Genomic DNA, 12,709 nt, shown 5'->3' on the forward strand with positions numbered 1-12,709 from the left:
TCTTGATGACTGTGGCTTTGCAGTATAGTCTGAAGTCAGGCAGGTTGATTCCTCCAATTCCATTCTGCTTTTGTAAAACTTTAAAAGGAAGGCTGAAGAAAATCAAAATAATATCTTTTTATATAGAACCCCCACTAGAAATTTTATAAATATATATGCAGCATAAATTATATTTGCCTCACCAAGCAGATTTTCAGCAATTCTGGCTGGGATGATGCTATCACGGTAGATAAATATCAAAAATATCAAAATATAAATATCAAATAAATATCAAAATAAATATCAAAAGAATTCATGTTTCCACAGGTTTAAAAGATTTCACTTGAAAAATAATCATAATTTCAAATTATATTATAATTTGTAGTTTATACAATTTAAAAAGGGAGGAAAGAAAGCTTTCTTTTAAGCCTCATTTGGAAAGTAAGAACAGCTACTAGTCCCCAGGTATGGATAAGTTGGCTGAGTGATAACACTTGGTCACAATATGAAAAAGAAGTATTTACATCTTTCCAGAAAAGTACCAAATACTTAAAAAAAAAAAAAAAGGACAAAAACAAAAAACAATCTCTAGTAGCATTCCTTGGAGTGCAAAGTCAGCAGGAAATGATTATCCATAATGTTGAGTTTTCATGATGAATCTTGGAAGCATTCAAAAAGCAGGGGGTGTTGTCAGGGATTATTCAGATTAGGTTTCTGTGGGATACCCCATTCTTAATTTAACTCTCCGTTCCAGGATTTCATTCCCTTTATAACATCTCTGGCAGGGTCATGTTCAATTTAGTGCAAGTGCAAAATGAAAACTAAACGAAACCAACAAATACATTAGGAGCAAAGACTGATCGTTAAGATCTGTAGTCTTTCCGAACTGTGTGGGCCATCTAATTGACTTTAGTAGTCCAACTTTCCCTGAGTGCCTCATCAAATTTTTGCTTGAATTGCTTGAGTGCTTCTTCTTCACTCTTCCCTAAGGCAAGAGAGTCCTGGCAATGAAAGAGAAAATGTGATTTTATGTATTCTCCATAGTGAGGTGCAAACCTCAAAGTCTGTAGAAAGGCCAGCTCGGCCATACAGTGTACTCCATGTTCTTATTCAAATACCATTTACAGGAGAGAGAATGAACACCAAGATATGGTGATAATATGACCTCTGCCAAAGGGTTTTCGCAGATGAAATGAATTTACAATTACTGCAAGACAACTAGCTTCTTGCTACCACCACTCAAGGGTAAATGATTTTATTCCATTTCCTTTGAATGTCTGGATGAAACAGGTAGATAGAACTGAGCTCTATGTTTACAAGGCCCAAATTACAAAGGAAAGAGGTTTATACCTTAAGATACTGTATATCCTTGACTGAGGTGAGCTCAGGAAGCCCTGCAGTCAACATCAGTGCAAAGAGCGTGATGAAGAGATTCCCATGCCGGCGTAAAATCAGATATGTATCCTCACAACACTGGTGGAACCTTCAGTTGATGCAAGCAAATCACAGGAGTATGATATCAGAACAGAAACAACATATTTCATGAATGAAAATGAGAGATATAGCTAGACTTTCCATACAAGCTGGAATTTTTACTTCTTTGAAAATTGTCCCAGGACTGAAATTTACATACAATAGATCAAGCTCTCAAACACCACATATATCTTTTCCAGAAACAAAACTAAACAGAAATATATAAAAGGCAATGTCACACTTAATCTACACATTTTTATTCTGTAAGACATAAAAACTTAATTGTAGAAAAAGTGGCAATTACACTCCGTAATGATTTCTAACCATATTTCTTGATTCTATATTTGTGGTCTGACTCCAGAGACTTAGTTTCTTTAATGTCCCCCCAAATAATGTATCTTCCCTTCCTTCTCTCTCCTCTTCAAGATGGTCATTCAAGAGGACCACCCAATCCTTTCTCACTAATGTTGCCAAAGAGAAAAATGGATCCAGAGATATATTCTGCAGAAGCCCAGGCAGATCTGGAAATAATACTAGAAATCATTTGTTAAGCTTATTGTATGAGTTGGTCACATCATATAACATATCTCTCATTATCAAAATATCCCTGAAGCTTAATTATTTTTGTCACCATTGAAAATGAAGAAACAAAGGTGGGATGATAAGTAATGTGTTTGGAACAATCAAACAGCCAAGAATAGATCCGAGATTACAAAGTCTTTCTGTGAACTCTGACTCTCTTATCATACTTCACATTGAATGACAGCAAAATGCCAGTCCCTTTCAGCATTTCAAATGTCTATCAACTGTCTTAACAGTTTCAGAGAATTTTCCAATGCAGGTAAAAGGCAGTATTCTATTGGAATAAAACAGTAATTTATCTCAAATTCCTAGATTATTTTTCATTCTTCTCTAAATCAGAACATGGATCTCACAGGCAAATTCCCCAAAACCTCCTGTTAGCAGACTAACTATCTCCCCGATTAAATATCTCTCAGCTAAGAAATGCTAGCCTAACTGGTCATACAAGAAAACAGTAGATGTGTTTACTTTGACACAAGGACAACACTCACTGGCCAAATTTTTCTGTTTCCTGTTTTTCCTTGTTGAATCACATGAATGAAATCATAAGTAAGAATAAAAGGCACTCGCTCCCTTTTAATGCCAAATTTAGACTTGAAATTTCCAAGAATATGTCCAAAGTCAATGTGGAAGAGCTGAAAAACAAATGGGATTTAATTTCCACCCCCCCCTCTTTTGTTCCGCTGGGTTTGGACTAAAAAGGCAAAGTCTCAGCAGTCTTAGACCCTGAAGTACTACATCCAAAGTCATCAGACACCTTCTCACTGTTCATGGACTCTTGGATCATTTGGGAAAACAGTGCTTCTGATATCCATAGGTCTTTTATATTTAACAATAACCCTGATATTAAACTGCATATACCCAGTGGGAAAGATGAATCTTAAAAAAGAGAAATACATGCATATCATAAACATGTCTGATTTTAAAAAGTCAAACAGTTTTACACACAAAACCAAACCAAAAGAGAGTACATCCTTGCCCCACCAGTTCCCTCACCACCTTAAGAGCTACTACTTAGAGGCCACTTCTTCCCACACTTGCACATGTTTTCCCTGATATTTACCTCTATTTTCCTAAATAGTATTAATATGTTTATACTTATTTTTTACTTCCTAATTTTGGATTATTGTGAAAGGTAAAGATTTAGTAGTCTTGTGATGATGTAATGCCTCACAATGCAGCAGAACTATATTATAATTTATGGTTTAATCAATGTTGTTATTCAGTTGCTAAGTCATGTCTGACTCTTTTCGACCCCATGGACTGTTGCATGCCAGGCTCCTCTGTCCTCCACTATCTTTCTAGTGTTTATATTGTTCAATCTGTGTAAATATATTTCAAAGTTAAGTCATGTGGTAATGGTATATACTATGATTACATTTCTTTCTTTCTTTTTTACAATTTTACTTATTTATTTAGTTTTGGCTGTGCTGGGTCTTTAATGCACAGGCTTTTCTCCAGTTGCAGTGGTGGGCTTCTTTCTCACTGCAGTCAATTCTCTTGTTGCGGAGAACGGGCTCTGGGGCATGCCGGCCTCAGTGGTTATAGCATGTGGGCGCAGTAGTTGCGGCTTCTGAGCTCTAGAGTACGGGCTCAATAGTTGTGGCTCACGGGCTTCGCTGCTCCACAGCATGTGTGATCTTCCCTGATCAGGTCAAACCCGTGTCTCCTGCACTGGCAGGCAGGTTGTTTACCACTGAGCCACCAGGGAAGCTGTACATTTCCTTTTCTGCTCATCTTTCTCCTTGACAAAACTTTTGTTGTTGTTGTTTTCTTAGTGTTTTACGATCTAGTCATTAATTTTTCACAAAATCTTAAAATTCTAAAACTCATTTCAAAACATGAGTTTTCCACATGGTCAGGTAATCTGTTAGTTCCTATCTGTGCTTGGCTGTTCTCTACGCCTGCCACAGAACCATCACCCTGTACTCAACCTTCACTCTTTTCCTATTTGGAGTCCCTGTTTCCCAGGTCCCACATTACTGTCTCTTTTGGTATACACCAGACTTTCTCAATATTGGCACCACTGACATCTGGGCCCTGTAATTTTTTGTTGTGAGGTTCTATCATATACACTATAAGATATCTGGCAGCATCTCTAGCCTCTACCCAGAGATGCCTAAAGAACACCCTCATTTCCAGTCACGACAACCAGAAACATCTTCAGGCACTGACAAATGTTTCCAGTGGGCAAAAGCACCCCCAGTTGAGAAAAGTCTACTGGTTTAGACTTTTGTTCTGACATTCTCCTGAAAAAAAGGCGCAGAGGAGATACAGCTTTTGGAACCTTGTTATGTTTGAAAATGGTTATTTTCTACTTTTATACTGAAAGTCTGGTATAGAATTCTAAGCTAGAAATCATTTGCACTCAAAATTATGAAGGCTAATTTCCACTGTCTTATATGCCTGATGCACTGCAATGTCATGGTGGATGGCCTTAATAAGGGTCTTTTCATCCACTATAAAGGAAATTTTGTGCCCTTTTGACTGGATATTCATGAACATCAGCTTTGGGAACTGTCTCTGTTTTATTTTCTGGGTAAGTTCCTTCCCTTCCTCTTATGAGCTACTTCCTTCTTTAACTTTAGGGTAGATGGCAAACCTCCCTGGACTGATTCTCTGTCATTTCTGGATCTTTATTCTACTTATTAGATATTTTGTTCCTTTGGGGAACATTAAAGGGCAATATTTACCACAGTGCCTCAAAACCAGAATCGGGGCCAAACTGCCAGGATTTAAATACTGGTAAGTCCATCCTCTGTTGTATCCATCTTCTCACCTGTAAATGAGGATAATACTACTTACTCTGTAAAGTGGTCATGATGATGATTGAAAGAGTAAACATATAAAGAACAGAACTGTGCTTTCTACAAGTAAAAGAGTTCAAGAAATCTTAGTTGATCTTTAATCTATATTATTCTAATCTTATTTGTTCTTCTTAACTTCCAAAAATTCCATTTTTTAGATTTTTAAAAATAGAATCTTACTACTTCATACAGTGTCTTTTGTTTTTTCACTTTTTAAATCATCCTCTGTTTACTGTAGTTACTCTGCTTTCCCAGAGTTCTTCCTCCCCCCTATTTTGCTAGTTTTGGTCTCTATGTCCATCTGTTTCATGGTGGAGGCTTTCTACAAATGTCTAATAATCTTTGGCTGACCATTCGTGTTTAAGATGAGTCACTAAAAAGATGAATGAAAAATCAAAGGATGTAGTAGGATTCTTGATCAGTGGGCTTCCTTGCAGAATGACTGGGGAGAGACCTCAACAGTAAGGATCTGTAAGCTTCACTGGAACAGACCAAATTCTCTTGAGATGAAGCATCTAGTCTCTTGGGAGAGTGGGAATCCACACCTGGTTGCTATGTTCCTGGAGCAAAGCAAGCAGAAGTGGCTGGGAGTCATATTATTTATCATGACAACATAATCACTTCATCCCCATTTTTAATATGGCAACTTACTCTTAAGCTTCTGTAGAACCTGTGTGTCCTTGAGTCAGAAGAGTTGGTTTCTTCGGAGAACCATCTAGCCCTTCTTAGAGTTAGGAAGAAGACATGAGTACCTAACTCCTCCATATATACCAGTCAATCCTGCTTTTAGCTTCTTCTCCTCTCCCCATCTTCAGCAGCACCCACTGCCTCTAATTCCTTAGGATGACACATCCATCTACAAGTAGATAGATCTACAAGAAAGCACAGTTCTTTCTCAGCTATGTCAAGTCATTGCTATTTCTCCATTTTGCTTTTGCTCATCCCCAAATCTGCTGATGTCTTTCACCCACTGTGGCCTCTTTCCGTATTATCTTTTACATCTTCAGTTCAGTTCAGTCAGTCAGTCGTGTCCGACTCTTTGCAACCCCATGAACTGCAGCACGCCAGGCCTCCCTGTCCATCACCAACTCCCGGAGGCCACCCAAACCCACGTCCATTGAGTCAATCTTTCCCAGCATCAGGGTCTTTTCCAATGAGTCAGCTCTTTGCATCAGGTGGCCAAAGTATTGGAGTTTCAGCTTCAACATCAGTCCTTCCAAAGAACACCCAGGACTGATCTCCTTTAGGATGGACTGGTTGGATCTCCTTGCAGTCCAAGGGACTCTCAAGAGTCTTCTCCAACACCACAGTTCAAAAACATCAATTCTTTGGCACTCAGCTTTCTTTATAGTCCAACTCTCACATCCATACATGACCACTGGAAAAACCATAGCCTTGACTAGACAGACCTTTGTTGGCAAAGTAATGTCTCTGCTTTTTAATATGCTGTCTAGGTTGGTCATAACTTTCCTTCCAAGGAGTAAGTGTCTTTTAATTTCATGGCTGCAATCACCATCTGCAGTGATTTTGGAGCCAAGAAAAATAAAGTCAGCCACTGTTTCCATTGTTTCCCCATCTATTTGCCATGAAGTGATGGGACCAGATGCCATGATCTTAGTTTTCTGAATGTTTTACATCTTAGATTTACATATTTTTAATTAATTTATTTTTTATTGAAGGATAATTGCTTTACAAAATTTTGCTGTTTTCTGTCAAACCTCAACATGAATCAGCCATAGGTATACATATATCCCCTCCCTTTTGAAACTCCCTCCCCATCCCACCCCTCTAGGTTGATACAGAGCCCCTGTTTGAGTTTTCTGAGCCATACAGCAAATTCCCATTGGCTATCTATTTTACATATGGTAATGTAAATTTCCATGTTACTCTTTCCATACATCTCACCCTCTCCTCCCCTCTCCCCATGTCCATAAGTCTATTCTCTATGTCTGTTTCTCCACTGCTGCCCTGTAAATAAATTCTTCAGTACCATTTTTCTAGATTCCGTATATATGTGTTAGAATATGGTATTTATCTTTCTCTTTCTGACTCACTTCACTCTGTATAATAGGTTCTAGGTTCATCCACCTCATTAGAACTGACTCAAATGTGTTCCTTTTTATGGCTGAGTAATGTTCCATTGTGTATATGTACCACAACTTTATCCATTCATCTGTCTATTCATCTGTCTAGAAACAAATGAGAAGGAAACCATGACAACTCAAAGCAGCAAAAGCAGTTCTAAGAAGGAAGTTTATAGCAATATGATCCTACCTCAACAGACAAGAAACACATTGAATAGACAAACCTAACTTTACACCATGTTCTAGCTATTGTAAATAGTGCTGCAATGAACAATGGGATACATGTGTCTCTTTCAATTTTGGTTTCCTCAGGTATATGCCTAGGAGTGGGATTGCTGGGTCATATGGTGGTTTTATTCCTAGTTTTTTAAGGAATCTCCATACCATCTTCCATAGTGGCTGTATCAATTTACATTCCCACCAACAATGCAAGAGGGTTCCCTTTTCTCCACATCCTTTCCAGCATTTATTGTTTGTAGACTTTTTGATGATGGCCATTCTGACTGGTGTGAGGTGATATCTCATTGTAGTTTTGATTTGCATTTCTCTAATAATGAGCAATGTTGAGCATCTTTTCATGTGTTTGTTAGCCATCTGTATGTCTTCTTTGGAGAAATGTCTGTTTAGGTCTTTTTCCCACTTTTTGATTGGGTTGTTTGTTTTTCTGGTATTGAGTTGTATGAGCTGCTTGTATATTTTGGAAATTAATTGTCATTTCTGTATACAGTTCTTTCATCTCCTTAGGTAAGTTTATTCCTAGATATTTAATTCTTTTTGTTGTAATGGTGAATGGGATTGAATCCTTAATTTCTCTTTCTGATTTTTCATTGTTAGTATATAGAAATGCAAGTGATTTCTGTGTATTGATTTTGTATCCTGCAATTTTGCTAAATTCACTGATTAGCTCTAGTAATTTTCTTATAGTATCTTTAGGGTTTTCTATGTACAGTATCATGTCATCTGAAAACAGTGAGCACTTTACTTCTTCTTTTCCAATTTGGATTCCTTTTCTTTCTTTCTCTTCTCTGATTGCTATAGCTAGGACTTCCAGAACTGTGTTGAATAATAGTGGTGAAAGTGGACACCCTTGTCTTGTTCCTGATCATACAGGGAATGCTTTCAGTTTTTCACCATTGAGAATAATGTTTGCTGTAGGCTTATCATATATGGCCTTTACTATGTTGAGGTAGGTTCCTTCTATGTCCATTTTTTGAAGAGTTTTAATCATAAATGGGTGCTGAATTTTGTCAAAGGCTTTTTCTGCATCTACTGAGATGATCATATGGTTTTTATCTTTCAATTTGTTAACATGGTGTATCATATTGATTGATTTGTGTATGTTGAAGAATCCTTGCATCCCTGGAATAAACCCAACTTGATCATGGTGTATGAGCTTTTTGATGTGTTGCTGAATTCTGTTTGCTAAAATTTTGTTGAGGATTTTTGCATCTGTGTTCATCAGTGATATTGGCCTGTAGGTTTTCTTTTTTTGTTTTGTCTGGTTTTGGTATCAGGGTGATGGTGGCCTTGTAGAATGAGTTTGGAAGTGTTCCTTCCTCTGCAATTTTTTGAAAGAGTTTTAGAAGGATAGGCATTAGCTCTTCTCTAAATGTTTGATAGAATTCTCCTGTGAAGTCATCTGGTCCTGGGCTTTTGTGTTTTGGGAGATTTTTGATCACAGCTTCAATTTCAATGCTTGTAACTGGGTTGTTCATAATTTCTATCTCTTCCTGGTTGAAGTCATGGAAAATTGAACTTTCTAAGAACCTGTCCATTTCTTCCAGGTTATCTATTTTATTGCCATATTTCTGCATTGTCTGTTGTAACTCTCCTTTTTCATTTCTAATTTTGTTGATTTGATTCTTCTCTCTTTTTTTCTTGATGAGTCTGGCTAAAGGTTTGTCAATTTTGTTTATCTTCTCAAAGAACCAGCTTTTAGTTTTATTAATCTTTACTATTGTTTCTTTCATTTCTTTTTCATTTATTTCTGCTTGGATCTTTATGATTTCTTTCCTTCTACTAATTTTTGGGTTTTTTTCTTCTTTTTTTCTCAGTTGTTTTAGGTGTAAAGTTAGGTTTGTCTATTCAATGTGTTTCTTGTCTGTTGAGGTAGGATCATATTGCTATAAACTTCCTTCTTAGAACTGCTTTTGCTGCTTTGAGTTGTCATGGTTTCCTTCTCATTTGTTTCTAGAAATTTTTTTATTTCCCTTTTGATTTCTTCAGTAACCTGTTGGTTATTTAGAAATGTGTTGTTTAATCTCCATGTGTTTGTGTTTCTTACAGTTTTTTTTTTCTTGTAATTGATATCTAGTCTCATAGTGTTGTGGTTGGAGAAGATGCTTGATATGATTTCAATTTTCTTAAATTTACTGAGGTTTGATTTGTGACCCTATGTATTTCTTATTCTTCAATATCTTACTAGAAGGGAGTCAAGAAAGGAGAAAAACATGTGTTTCAATCTGATTAACCAGAAGTCTGAGGGAATTCTTTTAAGTGTGAACACAAGGTTCATCTCTCAAAGCCAGAACTACTCAGATCTCCAAGGAGGTATAAAACTCTGAGTCCCTCTGAGAGTCAGAGTTCACATAGTGACCCAGAGATTTTTATTCTGGAATTCCTATAGTGTCAGGGAATTATGGCTAAACTGAAAAATATCTCAAATTATTTTATCTGTCTTTGCTTAAAATAAAAGACTTACAAATAGAAGTCACTCTGAATATTTAGAAATCTTTTACTTCAAAACTAAGAGTTTCTTTATAATAAATAACCTGGTGTAGTTCCTAAACTACCCTAAATTGAGATTACTCACACTCCATTTCTCCTTACTCCCACAGATGACTATATTTGATATTCTAAAAGAAAGATTAAGTGGGATTTGTCTCAACTTTTTCTTTTCTTAATCTTTTCTTTCTTTGCACCCTACATAATACCTGATTCTTCTATTCACAGGTACCTGTGTCCCCCAAATACAATTTCTTATATTGAAGGAATAGGTCACTTATAAATAACTTCAATAATTATTAAGCATTTAAATAAATGTTGATTACCTAACTTAAAGCAAACAAACCAATATATGAAGCAGATGGTATATGAAACAAGGGGTGGGAAATAAAAGAAAAGACAAAGACATGACTCAGAATCATAAAGAATCTGAGTTTTATAAGAGACTGAGCTGCACATAACAGCATCACTGAGATCCTTGGCAGACTCTGGCAAGCTGCTTACCTGGCCAGTTTTTTTGACCATGATGTTATCACTATGTCTGTCACCAATCCCAAGGACATAAGAAGCTACACAGTAGCCAGCACAGGATAGGGTAAACTCCTCAATGGCTCGGTCCAGGTCATCCCTGAACGAGAGGAAAAAAACAGAAGAAAAGATTTTAGTCTCCAAAGGCATGGGATGGAGCCAATCCACATTTCTGTTTCCTTTCAGAGGAGCAGGGCAGAGAGGAGTCAGCAGGCTGCCTCAGATACTAGATAACTAGAAATCAGCTATTTAAACTGCTGTGTCCTGGGGCTCATGTTTCAGTGGGGATGGGGGATAGGTTCATATGAATAGTAATGAGGGGAGACAATCAGCTTTGCTGGATGATACTGGGCTTTGGAACACTTTTGAAGTTTTGAACAAAGACTAAAATCCATATATAAGAGTTAAGTATTGATGTTCCAATCATTTAAGTCACTGATGTAAATCAGAAGCAACTAATATAGACCCTTTAGGAACAAGGCCCTAAATCAGAATCTGAAAACTAATTCTCATATACAAGCTCTTGGATTTTCCCAATGATAAACATTTAAGTCTGACTTCAAAGTCTTAAGCCAGTAATACTTTTAGTATTTTCTTCTCATTGAAAATTCTTTAATTTCCTATGTATTAGGGCTTGTCCTACACAATAACCACAAATAACACAATTCCTGGGTTTCCCTGGTGGTTCAGGTGGTAAAAGCATCTGCCTGCAATGCCGGGAGACCTGGGTTTGATTCCTGGGCTGGGAAGATCCCCTGGAGGAGGGAATGGCAACCCACTCCAGCATTCCTGCCTGGAGGATCTCATGAACAGAGGAGCCTGGCAGTTCTCTGGGGTCACAAAGAGTTGGACACAAGTGAGTGACTAAGCACACACAGCACAACACAATTCCTAGTACTGTATTTTTTAGTTTGGAGAGACCACTTGACAAACTCCTTTACTTCTACTGTACAAATCTACTGAAAATTTACTTACATTCATACATTCCCATAATTACAGAAGTTCATGCACTTAAAAAGTTTTATGTTACTTGTTAAATACTTAAACTCTTAGGTTTGTTAAACTACTGCTCGGCTCTGAAATTTGATCTAGATGAGGTAGAATTCAATGCTAATCTTCTGTTAGACTCTAGGAAGGCCTGTTTGTCATTTTGATCTAACCAGAAATAAAGCAATAGATAATATTAATATTTCCTCTAGGACACTGATGAGTCTAGCTGAGAGAATAGTTCTTTGTTTGACAGTTTGTTCAGAAGAATGACAAACAAAAATACATGAACCCAGAATTGTATTCTTTAAGCCAGTTCAGAAGGGCATCTTTGTTGAATGCTGCTGCTGCAGCAACATTGCTACTGTTCAGCTGAATGTCAGCAATTGTTTCAGAGGTGCTCACAACTTCAATGAGGCCAGAGCGGTCTCCTGTTGCTAAGCAGCCATAAGGTAGCATCCTGAAAAGAAGAAAAGGGATATAGAGGGTCACAGGTCTATGCATTCATAAAATGAAAGACTGACAGAGTTATTTTTTTCTTTTAATTTTTAAAAAAGTTTTATTACTCTTTATACCCTTGTCACTATTGTATCAGTCATATAAAAAGATATTAGTTCCACTTTTAGTTAAAGTATAAATATCTTCACCAACAAACAGAGTACTTTATAGAACTCCAAAGTGCCAGCTAAATGGATAATTTATTACCTGATTATTCTGGTGCAATATTCTACTCATTTATGCAGGTAGACAGAAGCATATTAGATAAAAGAAAAGTCTTTCATTTTCCCCCTAAATTTTAGAGAAGAGAATCACCCTTTACAGAGCATCTAGGTGCCACACTGCAGGCTAAGCACTTTACACATTACCTTGGTTAAGAGCAACCCATCCTTCCGCTGTTCAAGCCCACAAACTTCAGGTAATCTATGATTCTTCCTCCCATTCCCAGCATTTACCTATCTTGAAAATGCATACAGTCTAAGTTCTTTGTCTCCACCCTTCCTTAAGCTACCACCCTAGTTCAGGTCACCACCACCCCTATTCAATTACTCAACTTTCCTCACTAGTCTCCCTGATTCCACACTATAGTCTGTCCTAAAGGCAACAGCAATATGTGCTGTATGCTCAGTCGTGTCCAACTCTTTGCAACCCCATGGACTGTAGCCCGCCAGTCTCCTCTGTCAAGGCAAGAATACTGGAGTGGGTTGCTATTTCCTCCCACAGGGGATCTTCCCGACCCAGGGACTGAACCTACGTTCCTTGCATATCCCTGCATTGGCAGGAGAAATTCTTTACCACTGCGCCTCCATTTAAAATACATTCATAGGACTTCTGTGGCAGTCCAGTGGTTAAGACTCCACCCTGCTAATGCAGGGGGTGTGGGTTTGATACCTGGTCGGGGAACCAAGATCCCACATGCTGCACTTTGCTGTCAAAGATTTTAAAAAACCAACAAGCCTTCATGTCGTTCCCCTGACTGTAATGTTCGGCAATGGATTTCTACCTGAGTGTAAGCCAACGTGCTTGTTGGAACTCCCAAGACCTTCA

At 37.6% G+C, this 12,709-nt stretch overlaps 1 protein-coding gene across 1 annotated transcript; it reads right to left on the reverse strand.

Moving 5' to 3' along the window:
• Nucleotides 1-335: 335 nt before the first annotated feature.
• LOC139029648 (phosphatidylinositol 4,5-bisphosphate 3-kinase catalytic subunit beta isoform-like) lies at nucleotides 336-11,662 on the reverse strand. The gene is given in 6 exon segments (XM_070463230.1): nucleotides 336-980; nucleotides 1,330-1,462; nucleotides 2,526-2,540; nucleotides 2,542-2,669; nucleotides 10,154-10,277; nucleotides 11,457-11,662. Coding segments are annotated over 6 exon segments (669 nt in total). The 5' UTR covers nucleotides 11,624-11,662; the 3' UTR covers nucleotides 336-878.
• Nucleotides 11,663-12,709: the final 1,047 nt, after the last annotated feature.

The sequence above is a fragment of the Odocoileus virginianus genome, unplaced genomic scaffold (genome assembly GCF_023699985.2).
Source record: "Odocoileus virginianus isolate 20LAN1187 ecotype Illinois unplaced genomic scaffold, Ovbor_1.2 Unplaced_Scaffold_44, whole genome shotgun sequence".
NCBI lineage: Eukaryota > Metazoa > Chordata > Mammalia > Artiodactyla > Cervidae > Odocoileus > Odocoileus virginianus.